This window comes from Tursiops truncatus, chromosome 10 (assembly GCF_011762595.2).
Source record: "Tursiops truncatus isolate mTurTru1 chromosome 10, mTurTru1.mat.Y, whole genome shotgun sequence".
NCBI lineage: Eukaryota > Metazoa > Chordata > Mammalia > Artiodactyla > Delphinidae > Tursiops > Tursiops truncatus.
The window spans coordinates 24,344,983-24,367,748 of NC_047043.1; the positions used below are offsets into that span (position 1 = coordinate 24,344,983).

General features: G+C 42.0%; 1 protein-coding gene across 1 annotated transcript; it reads right to left on the reverse strand.

Annotated features, from left to right (window-relative positions):
- Window positions 1-562: 562 nt before the first annotated feature.
- On the reverse strand, window positions 563-22,453 carry FBXO9 (F-box protein 9). The gene is made up of 13 exons (XM_019949875.3): window positions 22,251-22,453; window positions 19,172-19,258; window positions 16,599-16,754; window positions 13,888-13,945; window positions 12,359-12,458; window positions 9,993-10,123; window positions 8,858-8,972; window positions 6,212-6,330; window positions 5,924-6,014; window positions 5,213-5,308; window positions 4,668-4,761; window positions 3,001-3,152; window positions 563-1,154 (listed from the first exon to the last, which is right to left on the reverse strand). Exons 1-13 carry the CDS (start codon window positions 22,251-22,253, stop codon window positions 1,046-1,048), a joined length of 1,311 nt encoding a protein of 436 aa, XP_019805434.1. The 5' UTR covers window positions 22,254-22,453; the 3' UTR covers window positions 563-1,045.
- Between the last annotated feature and the right edge of the window lie 313 nt (window positions 22,454-22,766).

The following is a 22,766-nucleotide window of genomic DNA, read 5'->3' on the forward strand; positions in this document are numbered from 1 at the left end:
TGTGTCCCCCGCATTGGCAGGTGGATTCTTAACCACTGCGCCACCATCTGAGTCCCCGAAGCATCTTTTACTGTCACTATGAACTTGAAAGCAATCCTGGCTGCAGGTGTTTTCTTCTGAAAGTACACAGGTACTCGACTCTAGCTGTATTTGAATCACCAAAACCGAACCTGAATCTGGTAGAGATGTGCCAAACGCAAACTCTGAAATTACCCATAGCGTTGCCGCCGGGGCAGTAACGTACAGTTCCCTTGGCGGCTGGCCCTCTCCCAACTTTGGTTCTGGAGAGAGTTAGGCCTGGGTTTATATGATCCACTCCTGCTCTTTTAGGAACAAAGAAGATTGGCTGAGCTTGTTGACGAGTTCTGGCCCCGAGGGAGTCACCCTTTCTCACCTAATGTCACGTATCTGTAGGGGGCCTGGGTAGGGTCAGTGTACAGATACTATAGTCTGTGGCTGTGTATGAAGACCAAGACGAAAGAGGCGCTCATTCATTCGTAAGCCTTCACTGGCTACCTTAGGATTGTTTTATCATTCTGACATTTTAAAAAGGCTGTCCAAATACATTTTCTTGAAAGAAACATTTATTTATGATCTTTATTGGTCAAAGTTTCAAACAAATCCAGAACAGGTGTTCACATTTCGAGCCTTTAGTGAGAGATACTACGTCACGCGTGAAATAAATGCTGATCCCGTGGGGTGCTCCCCTGACGCATTTAAATACTGGGCTGATCAGTCAGAAGACGACCTATGTGACAGAATCTGCTCAGAAATCTGCTTGAAAAAGGGCACGATTTAAATCCCATGTGGTTTTTCACAACGTAAATGTACTGTAACTTATAATAATTTCAAAACAAACTCCCCAAGAATCAACTCTCTCTTTACATAAAAAAAATAATCAATTTATACTCTTCTTGAAAGAACTCCAACAATGTAAAATAAGTTCCAATTCCATATATATATAATATATGTACATTTATAACTTAGGTGCTCTGTTTCTCTATATACTTTTATCCATGCATCGCGGCAGGGGTGGACGTGAGAGCTACAGGGGCCTCTCGGAGAAGGCAGTGTAGCTTCTCACCCTGGCAAACAGCAGGGGCGTGTACATCTTGTCGATCTCGAAAGCTGTGACCGCAGTCTCTCCAGTTGATCTGGAAAGAAAGCACAGAATCACTCATTACCAGGAGATATCAACTCATTTGAAATCCTTGCCTTTTTTGGGGTGGTGGTGGGGGGGAGGAGTTTATTTTAGGCTTTAGCCTTTTTTAAATTTAATTCATCTCAGTCAATTCTAAATAATATAGTGTATTATAGAAAATTTGAAAAATTTAGAAAAATGTAAAGAAAAATCACTCATCACCCCATCACCCAGATATGGCCTCATGAAGCATTTCTTCCAGGCACTTCAACCTTGCTATCAAACTTTACTGCTGAGATCATACTCTACTTGTCATCCTGCCTTTTTAAAACATCATGACATAAGCATTTCCTCACGTCATTAAATACTCTTCAGAAGCCATTTTTGTGGCTGCATAATATTCCACTGTCTGCGTATACCACATTTACTAAATTCTCCTTTTGCTGGAGATGTAGGCTGTTTCAATATTTGGCAATTAAAAATGATGTTGTGATATTTTTGAATATGAACAAAACAGATCCCTAAGAGTAGAATTTCTAAGTCAAAGGCTATAGACTTTGTAAAGCTCTTGTTAAAATGTATTTTAGAAAGAATTATAATCCTAGAAGAGAATTTAATGAGTTCATATTTGCATGATCAACAGCACAATTACAGTAATTGTGCTGAATTACTGGGGAAGCAGGTGACGAGTTACATTACCACAGCTTTTAATTTTCTCCTAAAAACAAAAAAGGAGAAATAAACAAAAACGTAAAATTCAAGTGACTTTATAGATATTATTATAAGGACGTCAACGTGATCATTAGCAGTTACAAATGACGTCACTTTTTGCTCTTAAGATGTGATGCTTTTCATTTGCTTTGTCCTACTTCTGGGTTTGGTTTCTTTCTTTGAAAAGAAAAAAAAAAAGAGTCCACTTCACAAATTACTCAGAGAAGCAAAAAGAAGATAGCAGGACCAGGAGGTAAGGATGAGAAGAGAGAAAAATGCTCTTTCTCAGCTGTCAGGACCTCCCAGATGAGTGGGAAGTTATTTGTAAGATGGAAACGTGACAGAGGGAGTTTTCAACAACGCAGTCAAGGTTGTGAAGGAGGCTAATGGAAGCTGACCTCACAACCTGCCTCTCAGAATTCTGATTTCAACTGGATGCAGACCCTCGGGCACACACCGGTGTTCTTTCAAACCTAACAACAGCTAAGATCTGTATCCACGTGAACTGACATTTCACTTTCCTAATTCCTTTTTTTTACTTTACTCATTTCTGCACTGTTCCTTTCTCACACATTCTCATCTGTTCATTAAATATTTCATACAAGCAAATCCTAACTCATAGGACAAAGAACTTTAAACAGGAACCACTAATAGATTTGGCTTTGGAACACCCGAAATCTTTTCAGCAGACTTACTTTCCTAACTACAACTTATTTTAAATCTGGGTATAATCCCTGGGGATAAACCAAATGGAAATAAGGTGAAAAATGATCAGACTGAAACATGGGAGAAGAAAAAAGGTCTCGGTGCTTTACAACTGCCTTGAGTAAGCCAACGAATGAAGTCACGCACGGACAGCTTAGTGACCAGGCACCACCCACGCACGGAAGCTGCTCTCAACCCCACGGGGTCGGTGCCCACTCGCACCACCATGGGCAGTGGGCAGGAGCTCGGAACGCTCCACTTCCTGGTCCACTTTTAGGTTTTTTCCAGTTGGCCGTTTCCTTCGTCTGCAGGATTATTATGCTGTGGTTTTGCTTTGTAATCGAACGTTCACTCTGAGGAATCAAACCCTATCTGAGTCCCTCAACTGAACAGGAAGGACATGTCTAGTCTGTAACCTTGGGATTTTTACTGCATTCGCCTACTTGTAAGTAATATGACACGAATGATGTATCCAGATGAGTTTGTTGAACCTCTGGTGGCCACTGGAACACAGCTGAAGCCCCACGTGAAAATTCTGATCAGCTTCTTGTACAGGGACACGGCGAAAGTATCTGTATTTATAGTCAAGTGGTTTCTGTAAAAGAAGAGAGGTGCATGAGCAACAGTGAGGCCTCACTTCACGACAGAGACAGAGAGATGGATGGTGCTACACCCCAGAAGCATGTTAAGTTACACACTATCTGCACATAGTAAACAGCTATTTTGGTTATCGACTGAGAATGTGTACGAGTGCCTGGAAATACACGAAGGACTCTAAACGCAGAAGGCTCTTCCCTCCATCATCACCATCTCAGTCAGTCATCACAACGTCCCCAGGTGTGACGTGCGACCGCATCGCTGCCGTGTGATGGCCGACAGGATGAGGACCCAGGGCGGGCAGCCCAGGGCCAGTGTCAGAGATGCGAACTAAAGTTCCTGTCTCCCATCTCTAAGCCTAGTATTTCCTTCTACTCGGAAACACTTGGGAATTTTTAAAGAGGGCAAGTGATAAGCTGGTGAAGGCTGCAGAAAAAACACTGAGTATAACTGATCCTTTGCAATAACAGTAAAATAGTCAACGGAGAAATAGATGTGACAAGGTTCACTGGAATCACACTTCTGTAAGTACTGCTAAAAACACCAGAATGTCGCCACTATGCACGGCTTCACTGAGTCATATTCTGCAGAGAAAACTGGTCATCAGCATGGGAGTCCCTAAACTCTCTTATTAGATAAAATCTAAACAGCTAGGGCCTCACGACTCCCCAGCTCTGACCTCAGTAAACTCACGGCCAAGGTCACAGTGACAGCAAGCAACTCTGCCCCTCAGGCTGTTGCCCCCCCCCCCCCCCCCCGATTCCGGGAGCCAGAGGGAGCCAGAGAAGCCACAGCGGAGGGCCACAGGACTCACAGATGAAACCCGCCCTAACTATTCCCATACATGGTGCTGGGGGTGGGAGGGAGGGGGAGTTTAACACAAGAGAAACTTCATTCAAGAGCTATATTAACTATAAAAGCACCAGGCAAGTATTTATTCTAACTACCTCACAACTGACTTCTTGAGTACACATTAGCGTTTTCAGCCAGGACTGAAAAAAGGCACATGGGGAAAAGCTGTGGAAAAAATTAGCCCCTTAATCTGTTAAGAGAATTTAAAATACTCTGGAATGTAATAATTCAGCCATCGTATTTACTTGGCATTTTTTTTCCTTTTGTAAGAAAAGGAAGAAGGAAATTATCTCACTTCAGCTTATTTCCAGTACAAACTGAAATTCTAAAAATATCCTTGTGAAAGAATTATCTCTATGAGTCCATTTAGGAAGAAAATCTCCTAGGATTCAAAAGGAGAAAAGCAAAAACATAGTCATATATAACTGTACTAGTTATTTCACAGGAATAACTAATAGTTACTTTGGCTTTACGTTTTCATGCGTAAGAAACCCGGACCAGAAGAGGAAACTTGGAGAAGAACAAATAAGTTGATCCAAGTCAACACCCATATTGTATAAATTACAAAACGGTATTTTTTAACCTTTCTAATCAAGAATGCTTGAATGAGCAGGGTAAGAAAATTAAAAGGAAAACTGCCAATTCCACCTTGCATACTCACTTCTTCTTTCTTCTTAGTTATCACAGCAAATACTTTCGTCTGATTGTCTATATCTTGTGACAAGCGATAATGACCCAGTAGAATTGCATCAGTTCTAAAAATTAAAAAAAACCCAACACTTTAAATCTATTAATCCGTAATGTGTATTTATTTAAGTAATCGAGAAGGTAATGGGTTAGTTAGAAGTGTTTATTCAACTTGCCTGAGGGCAATCAGCTAGGATGTGAGTAAGCCTAGTCTCCGAGGCCCCAGACCTACGGAGGGACATCTCTGAGGAGAGGCCCAGGGATCAGTTGAGTTTTTTTTTTCTTTTGGCCATGCTGCATACAGCTTGTGGGGTCCTAGTTCCCCAACCAGGGATTGAACCTGGGCCCTCAGCAGTGAAACTGCTAAGTCCTAACCAATGGAATGCCAGGGAATTCCCACGATTGGTACTTTTCACAAGTGCCCCAGATGACTGCTTCTTTAATCCAGTATTAAGTTACATAATCTGCAAGTTACCACCTAAAATTTAGACTGGATAGAAAACTACAGAAAGACACTACCTGGTATTCCTGGTTCTTAAACGCGGAACAATGGACTGGGGCTCCTCAGGGGTGGTCAGCATCATCACGTGGCCATCTGGGAAGAACCTTATGTACCTGTGGAACAAGGAAAACACCAAAACACCACATGCAAATAGAAAACACATCCTTATTTACTGGTACCGAAACCTATTTACTCATGGCCGCTGAGCCTGCGCATCCGGAATGGAAATGTCATCCATCCAGAATGGAAATACCGTGGGCCAAAGAAGTGGCAAAACATCATTGACACAAACATGACCTGTGAGGCCAGCAGAAGAGAACCAAAGCATTTGTGTGTTTTTCCCCAAAGCACTAACTAATGTCAAACGAAAGCGAGGCCCAATGCTATTACAGGGCAGTTACCATAGCTTACTCGTTTCTCAGTGACACTAGTATCTGGTGAACAATAAGCCTGAGTAACAGCACAAGCTACCTGACAAGGCAGAAGACACGGAGGAGCTCTAAAGTGACTTCATAGTGATTCTTAGGTTTAGAGCCCAGGAGGAATTAACTGATTTATCTTAACCTACTGGTTCTTTGAGTGCAGTTCCTGTTATAACACCGGATGAAAATACTGAGGGCCATTTTGTGGATAAATGCAAAAGCCACAAAGAACAGATGTCCAATAACTAACGAACCAATACTTGGAGAGAGAGAATTTTTCACTCACTCAGTTTACTACAGTTGTACCTGTAATATTCCACTTGGTGCCAGGCTCTATAGAAACCATCAAGAGACTGTTCCCCTTGACGAATATACGTGGTTTTACTGATATACACTCCTATAAAAAGAAACAGGTTTTTTAAAAAGAACATAATAAAAAACTTTTACAACCATGTAACATGTTCCCAGTTTTGTTTTTATTGTGGCTTCCTTTAAATATACTTATAGTACTCTGCTCTGTTATAGAAAATTAAGACTGTGTATTTCTCAAAATCAGCACAACAGGTCACCATTGCTCTAAACAGTTCAACTTACCATCAAACCGAACACGTGGCCTTTCTAAAAACATCTCTCTCCAGGATGTATATGCAACAAGTTTAATACAGCTTCTGCCCCAAACTTTCAAGCATGCCAAACGCCATATTTCAGGATCTCTAGGTAATAAAAGCACAACATCAGTACATATAACAGGTGAGTCCCTATCCGCACTCAGACATGAGAAACATTCCTGCCACCAGCCATCTTCTATTCAGCAATATTGGTTGAGTGCCGGCCAGGCACTGTCCTGGGCACTGGGGACAGACTGACGGACAGGGCAAAGGCCCTGCTCTTTTACAGGGAAAGCAAACAAAAGAGAAGAAAACGAGAGAAAAGTTTTAGGTAGTGTGCTCAGTACAAAAAGAAACAAAGCAGAGTAAAAGGACCAGGACGATGGTGGTGGGGAAACAGAGACTATTTGTTTCTGGGCAGGTGTCTACGGTGACGAGGAAGGGTATCCTGGCAGAAGCCACAGCATGCAAGGCCCAAGGGCTGGAGTGTGGCCAGCACGTTCAACAAGGAGCGAGAAGGATCATGCGGCTGCAGCAGAGTGACTGGGTGAAGTGCAGACTACGTGCGTGAAGAGGAGGGCAGGGGCAGGTGACGTAGTGGTCTACAGGCGGGAGTGGCCCTTTGAGTGAAGTGGAGGCCACTGGAGGGTTCTGAGCATGACTGATGCTTTTAAAAGGTGACTGGTGGTCTACGGAGAATGTGCTCCCGGTATGTAAGAGCGGAAGCCCAGAGACCACACAAGATGCCAATGCCATAATCCAGACCAGGCCTAATGGTGGCTGAGCCAGAATGGTACTCGGAGAAACAGCGAAACAGTCAGACTGGAGGTCAGTTACGAAGACAGCACCAACCCTAACCCTAACAAGACTTTGTCATGGGATTACTGCAAAAAGCGACGCAACTGACATGGTTCTAATACAACTCAAAATAATTTTAACGCCATCTTTAACGCTATCTTTAACTGAAAACATTCCGTTTTAAAGACGTAGGAATTACTTATATTGAAGCCAGACTGCAAAAAGAGACAAACCACCCAAATTTACATTGCAACGTATTTAAATTTTTTTCTTTTAACAAATACTTTTATAACCAAATATTATCCTACCCCTGAAAATTTATTTTCTTAATTCCCTTTTTGTTTTCTCATGTGTAATTAAAAGGAAAATTAATGGAATAACAGTGCTAGAGACCCCAATTTCAAAAGGCTGGGTCAATCCACTAGGTGCTTGATAGGTACTTGTTAAACAGAAATGCACACAGAATCACCAAAAAAAAACCCAAAGGCTTTGAAGTAATTCAAATGTTTTACCCAAAACACAAGACTCCAAATGAAATTAGGTTATTTAAAAACAAGGCATCTGAATTTTAAGAACTACATAAAGTTATAAAAAAAGTTCTAGATGCTAAGGATAAAGTATTTATTTTTATATAAGACATTCATAAAGGATTACCTGTCTTAAATAAAGTTACTCTAAACTATGATTATTCTTCACATAACCAGATTTTAAAAGTATAGCTCTTTTCCCAATTTTACTGAAAAATATTTGACACACATCACTGTAAAAATTTAAGGTGTACAGCACAATGGTCTGATTTACATCTATTGTGAAATAAGCCACAATAGGTTTAGTGAACATCCATCATCTCATACAGATACAATAAGAAGAAAAGGTCTCCTGTGATGAGAACTCCTAGGGTCTACTCTCTTAACAACTCTCTATCATATGGCGATGGTAACCATAGTCACCATGTTGCACATTACATCCCTAGTACTTATTTGTACCTTTTGACCACCTTCTTCCCTCCCCCACCTCTGGTAACCACAAGTCTATTCTCCTTTTCTATGCAGATGCCACACGTAAGTAAGATCATGCAGCATTTGTCTTTCTCTGACTTATTTCACCTAACATAATGCCTTTAGAGTCCATCCATGTTGTCACAAATGGTAGGATTTCTGCATTTTTCATGGCTCAATAATATTCCATTGTTTATATATACCACATGTTCTTTATCCATTCATCCATCCACGGACACTTAGGTTGCTTCCATGTCTTGGCTATTGTAAATAATGCTTCTATGAACATGGGGTGCAGATATGTTTCAGAGTTAGTGTTTTTGTTTCCTTTGGATATATATTCAGAAGTGGAACTGCTGGATCATATGGTAGATCTATTTTTAATTTTTTGAAGAACCTCCATACTGTTTTCCGTAGTAGCTATACCAATTCATAATCCCACCAACAGTGTGAAAGGGTTTCCTTTCCTCTACATCCACATTTATCTCGTCTTTTTGATGATGGCCATTCAAACAGGCATGAGCTAATATCTCACTGTGGTTTTGATTTGCATTTCCCTAATGACTAATGATGTTGAGCAACTTTTCATGTACCTGTTAGCCATTTGTACATCTTCTTTGGGAAAACATCTATTCAGGTCCTTTGCCCATTTTTTAATTAGATTTGGGGTTTTTTGCAATTGAGTTGTATGAGTTCTTTATACATTTTGGATATCAGCCTCTTATCAGATATATGGTTTGCAAATATTTTTTCCCAGTCCATTGGTTGTCTTTTCACTTTGTTGATATGTTTTTCACCACTGACAGAGTTGCTTAAAAAAAAAAAACAGTAAGTACCTGGCACAGATATAGAATCCTCTGCACACCTGTGACAACTGCTCTAACGATCTGAGGTCCAGGTCGCTCGACACCACCCATCGGAAGATGTACATCAGGACCTCCATCGGCAGCGCTGCAAAGGAAACTATTCTCTCAGTGACTCTCCTTCCTATACATCACTCTGCTGTCACGTTCTCCCTGCAGATATCTTTATGTATTCCTTAAATTTTATAAACCGCACCTTCAGTACTGCTCAGAGCTACAGCACAAGTATATTTAACTACCCAGAAGTAATAATGGTTCCTAACATCAAGACACAAAATATCTTTGTTTTTTCAGTATTGAACAGATCCAAAAGTACTTTTATAAAGTACCCCTTTCCCTTGGAAGATCATTTCATCATCAAGATACATAAAAATGGATATGTTAGAAAAATAGTCTAGTATGTATGCGTGCGTATGCATTTGTTAACATTAAAAAATGACTTCCATCTCCTTGGAAATTTTCAGTTGTCCTCCTCTGGAAAGTCCCATAGCTAAGTAAACAACATTTAACATATGAAAAGAAAAAACCCCATCAATTTTTAAACATTCAGCCCATCTCAGGACTACCGTCCAACCTGGCTGAAGTGCCTGATGGTGCCATTGTTCCTCCGGTTTCCTGAGGGCCGCCCCAACTCACACATTTACCCTCGCAGAGCATCACTGAAAAAAGAACGGCACCCTTTTTTTTTTTTTTTTTTTTTTTGCAGTACGCGGGCCTCTCACTGCTATGGCCTCTCCCGTTGCGGAGCACAGGCTCCGGATGCGCAGGCTCAGCGGCCATGGCTCACGGGCCCAGCCGCTCCGCGGCACGTGGGATCTTCCCGGACCGGGGCACGAACCCGCGTCCCCTGCATCGGCAGGCGGACTCTCAACCACTGCGCCACCAGGGAAGCCCAAGAATGGCACCCTTTAACAACTGTGCTACAAACTCCACTCTACTTCGGATCTTGAAAAGCTTATCAGTATGCACAAATTAATTACAATTAGATCTCCCACCATACTTTGAACTAGAGCAACTGTCTGACAAGCTATCTGACCTTGTAAGTTTGGAAAACGTAAATCTAAGGAAAAGTATTTCTCACTGAGTTATAACGACCACGAAGTCACACCTGATATGTGAGTCTGACTGCTCTCAAGTTCGGGCTGACACAGTTTGAGCACAGACTCCTGAAACGTGAGCTGCTGCTGGAAGTAGGACAGGAGGTCTGCCATCTTGCTGTCATCATCGGTATCTTCGATGCTGAGAAAATAAGGGAGGTGAGTGAACGCAGTGCCACAGTCTACACAACACAGCTTAGAAAATGATTTTCCACAGTACTTTCAAAATCTGCTTTAGAAAAAGTCATCCAAAAGCAAACTTCTTACTACTTTTTTTTTTTTTTTTTTTTTTTGCTGTACGCGGGCCTCTCACTGTTGTGGCCTCTCCCGTTGCGGAGCACAGGCTCCGGACGCGCAGGCTCAGTGGCCATGGCTCACGGGCCCAGCCGCTCCGCGGCATGTGGGATCTTCCCGGACCGGGGCACGAACCCTCGTCCCCTGCATCGGCAGGCGGACTCTCAACCACTGCGCCACCAGGGAAGCCCCTCACTACTTTTTTTTTTAATATGATAAATGGTTACCCTGCCTTGCAAAGGAGTACCATACCAACTTTTTGAAGAAAAAAGCTTCAGCAATTTTAATTCCCACAGAGAAAGAATTTAAATTTTTGGATACAGGTGTTGAGATTTAATTAATTAGTTTTATGGCAAATAGAGATTTCATGAATTAGTAAAAAGATACTTTCAAATGATTTTTAAAAATCTTATGTAAATATATCCTTTTAAGTGACCACAATCCATTGTAACTGGATAAAAATAAAACATACAAATGTTATCTGAGGTGCTTACTTACCAAGGGTTTTCTAACGTATGTGCCTTATCACCCTACCTTTAGAGAGGAAAATATGTAATTTTAAAAAGCTGGGTCCACAAATAATTTATCAGTATGAACAAATACATAGCTAGAGTTCTAGAAAAATATACAGCTTTCCATTTTTGCTAACAGTAACCTTAAAAATGGTCAGACTTACAAAAAGGTTGGATGAGGATGCAGTTAGAAAACCAGGAAGGGCTTATTATAAGACAACAAAGGGCACATGCGGCTGAGGCTAGATGGACTGCAGGGCTATGCTACCAGCTTTTTACAGAAGGCAAAAAAAATAGCAGAGGCTTTTAGGGCCTGTTAAGTCTGTTAAGAAAATAAACTGTACCCTTAAAGAACTTTCATAGCATCTGGGTTTGTGTAACAGGACGGGAGAGAAAGAAATGTTCCTTTAATGTTTTAATACAACCTTTCTCAACAGCCCTTGGCGTCTATCAAACTGGCTCAGAGCTGGGTCTGAAGGACTCTACCCAAATTCAAAGAAGGTTTAGAAAAAGCCCCAATGAGTCCTTTTGAGTATGAACTACCTCACGTTATTAAATCTAATTTAGTGAACAATATTATTAGCCCCAAACAGACAATAAATGCTGACTTCATCAGGATTTTTTTAATACGGCTTAGCCAAAGCTTAAGTGTTAATACCATAAGCAGTTAAACAGCACTGGCGATCAGCGCTAAGTTATCGATAAAGGTAACCTCTTAATTGTTTCATGGCAGAACTAATATAATATCTCATCACCAAAATTCTATTTTTCTATGTACTGCTCATTTTAAACCTGACATCCTTTTGTGGGGACAGACTCCCTTCCCTTCTACTATAAGCTTTGGGAGAGAGAGGGGTTAAGCCAATACAATTTTATAATTGTTTTACACACAGCTTCAAAAGTATTCGCTTAAAAATATATTCTCTTGGTCTCTGTCCATATAAACAGTCAATGCTACTCCATGACTGTGATGCCAATGGCATCTGTATAATGAAACACAGTTTCTTTGGTTTTTTTTAGGAGCGCTTATGTCTTGCCCGTGTTTTTAAACAAATGTTACAGTCTTAACAGTATTCTATCTACAACAAAGTCTGGTTAGAGTCCAGCATTTTCCTAATAAAAAGCCTTTTAAAAAATGTATTATTTCAAACGGATAGAAAAGGAGAAAGACTAGTGTAATAAAACACTATGTACCCAATTTCAACCATTAACATTTTTCAGGCTTGCCCTGATCACGTTTTAATAGTTTTGACTTTATACGTTTCAGAAAGTTGAAATGTGTCCTTTAATTTACTCCTTTCAGTAATCACTGCTTTTATTTTTAAAAAAAAACTCTTTCATCACCTAATTTTTGTTACACCTGTTTAAAATATGCATTTCTATATTTTACTCTTAAAATTTCCCTAATTAAAAAATTTCTACAACTTTATACACAAGTCTTTACATTAAAGACTATATAACAACAGAATTAGCACCGTCTTCTTATCATTATCATGTTAAGAGTCAACAGGGCAAAGACGCTTAACTTTAACAAACTCTATATATTACTGTCTATCAAATTATGTACGCACTAGCTGTTTCCAACGCCATCACCATCTGGAGACCGGGTATAAGTAATCTTGAACTCTATATCAGGTACAAGTTGCATAGCCCTACGATAAAACTTGATGGCTAAAAGAAAAAATAAAGCTAAATTAGCTATGACCACACATTTTTGTCATTTCCTTTGATTACCCTAACTGTGGTTTAATTTGGTAACTTTCTTTACAAACAGCCAAATTCCCTTTTTCTACATGCAACAGTCGCAGTCAGCAAACTTATTTCCAAACCCTACTAGTCAGAAATAATCTTTTTCTAAAGCTCTCACGTTACAGAAACTTAAGATGTTGCATTTTACTCTTATCTTTTAGCCCATCTTTTCCCTCTGCCTCTCACATATTGTCAGAAATGATCTTATATGTGGCTGTCTTTCTCTGTGCTTTGAAAATGCCACTGCTGCAGCCCCAACAAAAACACCTTTAAGCAAACTTCTTCCTAGGATGCAGAAAATAAAACGTTTCCTCCTGAGTAGAATAAGGAGAAGGGTTTTCTGGAATTTACTGGAATTTATTCTTCAAATCCAACTTCCTTTAGTCCAGCTGCCTCTTATTTAGCTAAGTAACCTATAAAACCTGTTTTAAATCCATCTGCTGGCCAGGAGGTTTAGAACTAGAACACTGAGCAGTCTCTCCCACAGAGACATACCACAGAACTTGGGGCTGCAGAAGCTGACTAGTTCTTTCCCCACAGATGAAGCCCACTCAGTTCAGTCCACTCTGCCGTGTTCTGCTGCTCTGGGTGAGTGACTGTAAACTACGTGGACACAGGAACCTCACAGGCTAATCAAGACTGTGGCAGGATACCACCATTTGGGCCCTTTTCATATCTCAGAGTGAAAATACCCCTAGAAGAAACTTGCAAATAAATGCAGTAATTTTGAAAATGTTATTTGGGGGGCATTTTCGAACCACTCAAGTGCTAGCATTTTTTTCCATGCCCCAATTAACAGCTTTTCTATCAGGAAATGAAAGCCTAATTACAAACCTAATCTGGTAAACAGCCCCACCACTTGGTTTACTTACACATTTCTACTGGCCTAATAAAAGAGACAATAAGACTGAAGAGTATTCCTTCTCTAAAATGTACATTAGAATTTAGAAAGCATGTACATGTTCCTCCATCTACCCTTCATAGTCTCCTCCTCTGAAATAACGTTCACCTACAAAAGGCGCATATCCTATTTTTTCAACGGCATATCCTGCTATTTTTCAATAAGCAACAGTATTTTTAAGACTTTAATAATGAAGAATAAATACTAAACCCCAAATGTAGAAAAAGGTTATTTGACTAATCCTACCAATATGAGATGTTTCTCAGCAATATTTTTTGGAGAGAGACAGGTTATATAAAAATACAATTTTTATTTTTTAAAAATCAATATCAAATATAGAGACTGATGTTCTGTATAAATATATTCTTATTTTTTAAAAAATTGGTGAATAGCAAAGAGTTCTTATTCAAAACTGTCAAGACAAGATGATCCTGGGACCTGAGTTTTTACCTTCATAGAGAGCTCCATTTTGTTCTTCTTCTACTGCTTTTAGGAAGAGTTCTCGAGCCTATAAAAATAAACAGTGAAAAACAATTTCTGAAAATCTGTACTAAAAGTGAGCGTGGGTGGTAGAAGGATAGCCTTTTCAACAAATGGTGCTACAGCAGTTAGACATCCACAGGCAAAACAATGAATGTCAAACTCAACTTCATAGCTTACATAAAAAGTGACTCGAAAATGGATCAAGGACTTAAAAGTGAAACTTTAAAAACTTTTAGGAAAAAAAAGAAAGAAAATCTGGGAGACTTGGGCAAGGAGTTCTTATACTTGACACCAAAAGCACAATCTATAAAAGGAAAAACTGATAAATTAAACCTCATCAAAATTAAAACTTCTGCTCTGTGAAATTTCCTGTTAAGAGGATGAAAAGGGTTTCCCTGGTGGCACAGTGGTTGAGAGTCCGCCTGCCGATGCAGGGGACACGGGTTCGTGCCCCGGTCCGGGAGGATCCCACGTACCGCGGAGCGGCTGGGCCTGTGAGCCATGGCCGCTGAGCCTGCGCATCCAGAGCCTGTGCTCCGCAGTGGGAGAGGCCACAACAGTGAGAGGCCCGCGTACCGCAAAAAAAAAAAAAAAAGAGGATGAAAAGACAGGCTACAAAGTGAAAGAATTTACAAGCCACATATTCAACAAAGGACTTGTATTTGGAATACATAAAGAACTCTCAAAACCCAACAGTAAAAACATGAGCAATCCAATCAGAAAAGACAAACAGGTATTTCACTGAGGGGCGTATAAAGACAGGAAACAGCACATGGAAAGATATTCAACATCATTAGCCATTGGGGAGATACAAATTAAAATCACAAGAAGGTATCACTACACAGCTATCAGAATGGCTAAAATTAAAAAGTAATGACATGGGCTTCCCTGGTGGCGCAGTGGTTGAGAGTCCGCCTGCCGATGCAGGGGACACGGGTTCATGCCCCGGTCTGGGAAGATCCCACATGCCACGGAGCGGCTGGGCCCGTGAGCCATGGCCACTGAGCCTGCGCGTCCGGAGCCTGTGCTCCGCAACGGGAGAGGCCACAGCAGTGAGAGGCCCGCGGACCGCAAAAAAAAAAAAAGTAATGACAACTCTAAATGGTGACGGGGATGTGAAGACACTGGATCAATCATACACTGCTGGAGGGAAAATGGTGCAGACGCTCTGGAAAACAGTTTGCAGTTTCTTTTAATCAAAGATGCACTTACCATACAACTTAGCAATTGCACTCTTAGGCCAGAGGGACGAAAACTCATGTTCATGCAAAAACCTGCATATGAATATTCATAGCAGTTCTAGTAATAATAGCCCCAAACTGGAAAAAACCCAAATGTCCCTCGGCAGGTGAGTGGTCAAACAAAGTGGGGTACGTGAACACCATGCAACACGACTAAGCGGTAAAAAGCAACAAACTACTGACACATACAACAACTGGGACAGACCTCAAAGGAATTAAACAACACTTTCTGAATATCAAAATTATAGAAATGGAGGCCAGCATAGGGGCTGCCAGTGGTTAGGAATGGCTGGGGAGGAGGTGGGCAAGAGAGCGTATAACTATCAAGGTAGCAAGAGGGAGCCCTGTGGTGACAAAACAGTTCTGTATCTTGATTGTGGTGATGGTTACATGAAGCTACACGGCTAATTGCAGAGAACTATTTATACACATACAGACAGTGAAGTGCTTGGAAACCTGAATAAGCTCTGTGGACTGTACCAAGGTCTACTTCCTAGAAGTCTAGCTACGGAAGGTGTCACCGTCAAGGGAGGATGGGAAGGGTGCACAGGACTCCCGTGTGCTATGAATCTGTGATTATTTCAAAATTAAAATGAAACAAAACAAATATGAAAGTTTTTAGTTATCATGGTAATGTCGATTATTAAACGGCAAATTTTTGTAAAGAAAAACTTGGGTCTGATGGTATGAAGATGACAACCCCTGTGCAGTAACAGGATACAGTCAGCCCTCCACATCCCTCTCTCTGCATCCTCGGATTCAACCAACTGCAGATCAAAAATATCTGAAAAGAGTTCCACAAAGTTCTGAAAAGCAAGACTTGAATTTGCTGCGCAATGGTAACTATTTACTCAGCATTTACACTGCACTTACAACTATTTACAGAGCATTTACATTGTACTAGGTATTACAAGTAATCTAGAGATGATTTAAAGTATACTGGAGGATGTGCGTGGTTACACGCAAATGCTACACCGTTTCATACAAGGAAGGTGAGCATCCCCGGACACAGAGGGACAACTGTTGTGAAAACTGAAATGGTGGGTTGAGTGTACTTTGTGTGAACAAGCACTAGGAAAGAGGTGAACCATTAGAAAGCATTCAAAATTTTCCAGGATAAGGAAGTAATTACTGCATCACTATAAATCTGTTCAACTCAAAATATAACAAAATATTGCATTATGACCTTTGGGAAGGTGTTAACATTTAAACCAATTTTTTCCCCTTTCGGGCTTCTGTTAAACAGATTCAGAGGCATCTGTCTTTTAGACCAGGTGAATCTCAGGGGTGTATATTACCAAAGAGTTCCGGCAAGACTGTATACCTGCAGGAAAGAAGGAGTAATGTGTCATCCAAAGGCCTACAAAAAGTGGTGAGGGATGGACACCCTGGCACACTTGTCACCATCTTTCCAAGTACAACGCCCCTAACACTTAACTTTTCTTCTTTTGCCAGCTCCTGCTTTCCTCTGGTGTCTGCTGCTCTCTGTGAAGAGCCTCTCGTTGCTCTCCAAGGTCGAGATTCTAAACTGCTCGAGCCTCCACCTGGGGCAAGTTCAAACATCCACTGAGCTCGGAACCTCTGGAGTTGTGCCTGAGGGAAGAAGAATGTTTCAGGACCCCCCAAGGAAGAGGAGCTCAACTCTGGAACAATCTGTCAATAGGTCCAACACCGATGTCCACACATACACATATGCTAAGATAAGAAAACACTGTCTTTAAATTATTAAATTACTGAATACTACCATTAAATACCTGTTATCCTCCAAGATAATTTTTTGCTTAAGACTTTGAAGAAATTGTGAAATTTTGCCTAAAATAAGATTCTCTATACAGGAGAAATCTAATGGTATGAGAAAATCAAATTTTAATTGGAATCGAAAATGTAAGCCATCACTTAGGGACTGAACTTAGATGCTTTCAAACATTTCTTCCCTTGGAATACATCACCTCAAAATCCTGTATGCGAGCCCCAAGTCTTTCTTTTAATAACCTTTCTCTTTTTTAAAAGTAATTATTTTTTCTAACACATATCATTAAAAAGAATCTAAACATAGAAAAAGTGAAACCCCCTCTGTGGCGGGCTCTGCTGTGCTGCCCAGACCCCCCCATTAGGAACTGCTGGGAGTGCCACAGAAGAACAGCCCTCAGCCCTCGCCCTGAAGTAGGGCCTCAGGGAGACCACACCCCTTCCCAAGTGCTCCCCACCCAACGACTGATCAACGAGAGTGATCAAAGACCCCGCTCTGAAAGGTCATTCTTCCCCCGCTCTGAGGAAGTCCTCGGAACTTCCGCAGGATTAACTGAGCTGGTCCACTGAGACTGCAGGGCAGTCCAGCTCCCCCAACCCCCTCAGGCTTCCCTCCCTGCCTCCCTGGCACAGGTGCTGACTCCAAGAGCACTGCTTAATAAACCTCTTACACCCACCTCGGAGTCTGCTTTCTGGGAACCCAACCTGGGATGCCCTTCCCCCCAAAGGACATTGGTAATTGGATTGTATATATTAGTGCTGGCTTTTTAAAAAAAGAGTACAGATTTAAAACATGAAAGCTTTTAATAATTTTTCTCTACATTCTGCACACTGCTTTGACTCCCACCTTCCTATTACGAATGTAACACATATACCTCTGACTTAAGCATGTGGGATCTTAGTTCCCTGACCAGGGATCGAACCCGAGCCCCCTGCATTGGAAGCGCGGAGTCTTAACCACTGGACCGCCAGGGAAGTCCTAGCAGCACTCTTAACGCCTACTAGATGGTGCACTCCAAACGCACAAGTATTCTAAAGATTACAAATTCAGTAAGAAGCACTTAACTAACTACAATGAATAGTTTTCTATTTCGATGCACAAAGCTCTACCCTATCCTTTTAAACGGCTGCAGAATATTTCACTGTATGGATGCATCATTACTTAACACAAGTGATGGATATTTAGGTTGTACTCCATTCTTCCATATAAACAATGCTACAATAAACATTTTTGTATGTGTATATTTACTCACTTCCCCTATTATTTCCTTAGGATTAATTTCCCAGAAGTAGGATTGCTGGTTCAAAGGGAATGTATGTTTTTCATTTTGATCCATATTGCTAATCTTCCCTGCAAAAAAGCTGTAGCAACTTATGCTTTCATGTATACTGCGTGAGTGTTCTCAGAGCCTGGACAGCAATAGGCATTATTCACTAATCTGATCTTTTTTTTAAAAAAAATTCTTTGCTGATTTAATTTTTTTTTTTGTGGTACGCGGGCCTCTCACTGTTGTGGCCTCTCCCACTGCGGAGCACAGGCTCTGGACGCGCAGGCTCAGCGGCCACGGCTCACGGGCCCAGCCGCTCCGCAGCATGTGGGATCTTCCCAGACCAGGGCACGAACCCGTGTCCCCTGCATCGTCAGGCGGATGCTCAACCACTGTGCCACCAGGGAAGCCCTTAATTTGTATTTTTAAAAAATTATTAGTAAAAAAAAAAAAAAAAAAAAAAATTATTAGTGAGGCTGATTATCTCTTCTAATGTTTCATAAATATTTATATTAATTTTTTCCATTAGTTATCCATTCCTATCTTTCTATCCTATGTTGTTACTACTTTTATAAGGATGTTACATCTGTATCAGAGATATTAATCCTCTTCCCCTAGATGGTAAATAGTTTTTCCAGTTAATTATTTCTTTTGATTTAGGAGGTCTTTTGCTATATATGGGTTTTAAACTTTTAGAAGGTCAAATCTGTCAATCTTTTTCTTTAAGGTGATGGGTTTTAGTCATGCTTATGCCTTGGTTTGAACACTTTAAACCCACATATTGAATTACACAGCAGCAATTACTGATATTCCTTTTTACAGAAAAATAAATCTATAACATAGTTATAACTTAAGTATTCTAAAAACCGGTATGAAGATACAGCTACATTCAATGCAAATAAGAACCTATGAATCTTCATAATTATGACCAACTCCTGCTTATGTATGGAAAGCAACAGAATAAGAACGAAATGCACAAAGGAAGAAACATGCCTGCAAATCTGTCTCAGCAGGGCGTTCGTGTTCATCCTCATCTCCTGCCCTGACAGCGTCGGAATGACAATCTTCCTCAGCTTCTGCCTGAGTGGGGGAAAGCAAACGACGCTCAGGAATAAGCAAACAGTTTCCCTGGTAACCTACATCTCCCATTCAGCTACCTGCCCAGTGAAACACACAGCTGCCTCTCTCTGAATATCTTCTTCACAGGTAAGTTAAATGATTCCAGTCAGAAAAGTCTGACACTTTAATTTTTTAATACTGTAGAATAAACAACTTCACTGGGCTCCAGCTTAAAATGTTTTGGTAGGTGGTTAAAAAGAACAACTTTGCTTCAGAAAATAACAGTTGGTGGTACAGAGTTCAAATAGTTTTTGTTTCATGGATCTCTTAAGACCATATAGAGCCCATATATGGTTGTCCCTTCTTTACACAAACCGGAATGTTATTAATGTGTGAATGACTTTAGTCTAATAATATTTTAAATGTACTAGAAAAGCTCACTCAAATCAAAGACATGTAAGAGTGAAGGTTTTTGTAAAGAAGCTCCTTCCATTTTTTTTTTTTTATAAATCCAGATTTTCATATATTGGATTGACTTAAAGTGGAATAAAGCTGGGCTGGAACTACTGTGCACGGCTTGGGACTTAACAGAAGCCTCAGGTCAGTTTCCGTCCATTTTATCCTTTTATTCTCCATAAATGTTTGCTAAATAAAACTGGATCCTATATTCCAGTGAAAACGAAATGTTGCCTAGGTGTGGTCTATAACCTAACACACTTGTTAGCAAATAAGACTTGCTCAACACTTCAAGTGTTCAGTCCTATAAAGAAATGTGGCAATCAGGGAAGTGACTTTGAAGATTAGTTAGAAATAAAAATAATAAAATCTATTTAACTTCACTCATTCCAAACACGGTAAGTTTTACAATTGCCAATTGGGGTTGTAATTTGTTCCCAGGACTAAAATGTCTGTATTAACACCTATCTTTGAGCACAGCAACCAGATATACTTGCACTACTTCATAGCACAACACAAACAAGCCTGGCTCCCTATCTTATCTCTGGCAACCAGACTTACAACAGAGGTGCCTGTGAGATGTGAACTAGTTAGTACGTGGTAAAGTGCTTGGCACCCTGGAAAGGCTAAATCAGTGGAGAAATAAAAGAGAAAGGCTGAGCCTCGGATGAACTTCCAGAAAACTGGAAAATCTGAGCATCAACGCACTGTCAAATACATTTTTTTAAGTCTCTGAGACTTAAAAAAGCTGAGAGCTTTTCCTACTCAGATCATCAGTAATGGGAAATTACACAATAAAAGGGTTTGAGTTTATAGATCTAACAAGTGTATTTCTCTCTCTTCTCAAATAAGGGTCTGCTTTATTACTATAAACTCTAAGGACAGCTAATGGAAGGGGACCTTGGTCCCTGGGGTATCTCAGTAATTCAGCCTCTACCTCTAGCCCAACAGCCCCACCAAAGTGACTTCAAGAGCTCCCCCTGCTCTCTCCAGCCCCGCGCTTTGGCACACGCTGCTTTGCTCTCTGCATCTGGAATGCCTGCATCTTCTTCCACTTGGCTACTTGCTACTCATCCTTCATGATTCAGCTCAGGGATTATCCCAGGAGGAAACAAATTCTGATCCTTTCACTTGCCTCTTTGGTTTTCCCATTACACTTGTGCTGGTATCACAGCACTTAAGACTTGTATTGAGATTTCGTCTCTTTCGCTAGAAATCAGTGCATTGGCATCAAGATCTGAGGTCTGGCACTATGCCAGGCTGATAGTAAGTGCTCCAAAAAATGAATTAACAAATAAAATGCCATGAGGATATATAATGCGTATCTCAAGGATGAGGTAAGGAGACAGGAAGCCTATAATACAGACAGCATCTTCTCCCCTGGGCTGTGTTAATAGAGCTCTCATCCACTAAGACTTCGATTTTGACAGTATGGTGACAATAACAAGAACCATCAAATTTGGGGTTTTACCATATGCTCTTCAACTCAAATACCACTTGAAATAAGTAGGTCTTTGGCTGTCATCCAGAAATTTTCCCTTTGTTTTTCATAACTGAGTTGGACCTAACATCACCTTTCACTAGAGTAGCTCATGTGTTCATCCTTTTACTGTTTTACACATGGGACTAATGAAATACAGAAAGTTAAGTGCTTAATCCTGGTCAGAGAACTATTTCTGAAAGTTTAAAAGCATAGTCAATTAGTGTTTTTCTATTCACCAAATTGACTTCATAAAATAAGTTCATTCAACCATTCGTGTATTAAATAAACACTTGGGTGTCTACTATAAGCTAATGAGTTTGGGATCATTTCACTCTTGAATCACTCAACTTTAGCCAGAGATTAGTTTCTCGGAACGACAATTTATTTGAAGCCAAAGCAAAGCAGCATGGGGCAGAGACTACATAGGCCAACACGCAATAGCCCCATGGAATCTGCTTTGTCAATTTCTGGAGCTTTGCTCAGTTCCTCCATTTGGACCGCACTGACGCTGCTTGGGCCCTCACTGCTGTGAAATGAGACAAAATCCCTCCAACCCCAAGCCACCAGGACCGCCAGCCAAAACCCTGCCCCAGGAACTGCCGCGTCCTGGGGCGGGCGTCTCCTAAACCCAGGACTCCTTAAGGGGTCAGAACGGCGGCTCCATGGGCAGGCTTTTTGTTTTGGAGGGGCGGGGGGCGGCGATCAACAAGTGTCTCCACTTGCCAAGGCTCCCTCCCGTTTTCAGATGTTGCGACGGCTCACCTCAATCTACGCTCGCTTTTATTAAAGGGACGAGATCGGTTCAATGCCCTCAGCAGGCCGAGAGGCGTTATTCTCGGCCGTCCAGCAAACCCGCTCTGCTCACCTGGAGACCCAGCTAGGGGGCTCGGCAGGAAGGAACCCCGGGGAGCGGGCAGGACTAACACTGTCCGCCACCCTCAGGCCAGGGCCCCAGTATGGTGGTAGCCGTGCAGCCCCCAACCCTCGCAGGTTCACCCTCTCCACGTCCCCCGGGGCTCCCCGCAGGCCCGGGCCGTCCCGCCCGCCGCCCGCCCGAGCTCCTCGGCGCTTTACCATGCTGGCGGGCCAGCCGGCCGCGGCCGAGGGGCTCTCGGCGCCCCTCGGCACCGCCCCCGCGAGGAGGTGCCCCGGGAGTCCGGTGTCTACTCCTGCCGTCTGCTGCAACGGGACTTAGCAGAGTTCTCGGTCGGAGAAGCGCACCAGGCAGCGGCAGTAACTGCGGGCCCGGCGTACGGCAGCCATTTTCGCAGGGCAGAGGGCCAGATCGCGGCGCGCTGGGGCGGCGGCCGGGGACTCGCGGAGCGCAGGGACGCCTGGGGCCCGCCGAAGCCGAAGACTCTGCGCGCACCGGAGCCTCGACCCTGCTGGAGACCCCGGACGCCGCAGCGTAGATGCACCCCTGCCGCGGAAACCTGCGCCGGCGCAGCGAGCATGCGCAGTGCTGACCCGCCGCCGCCCGCGTGGGCTGCCCTGCTCCGCTGCCCGCGCACTTCCCTGTGGAGGGCTAGGGACGTGCGCTTTCTGTGTGCGCGAGGGACAGCCCGGGTGAGGTCAGCCCGGGGTGCCGAA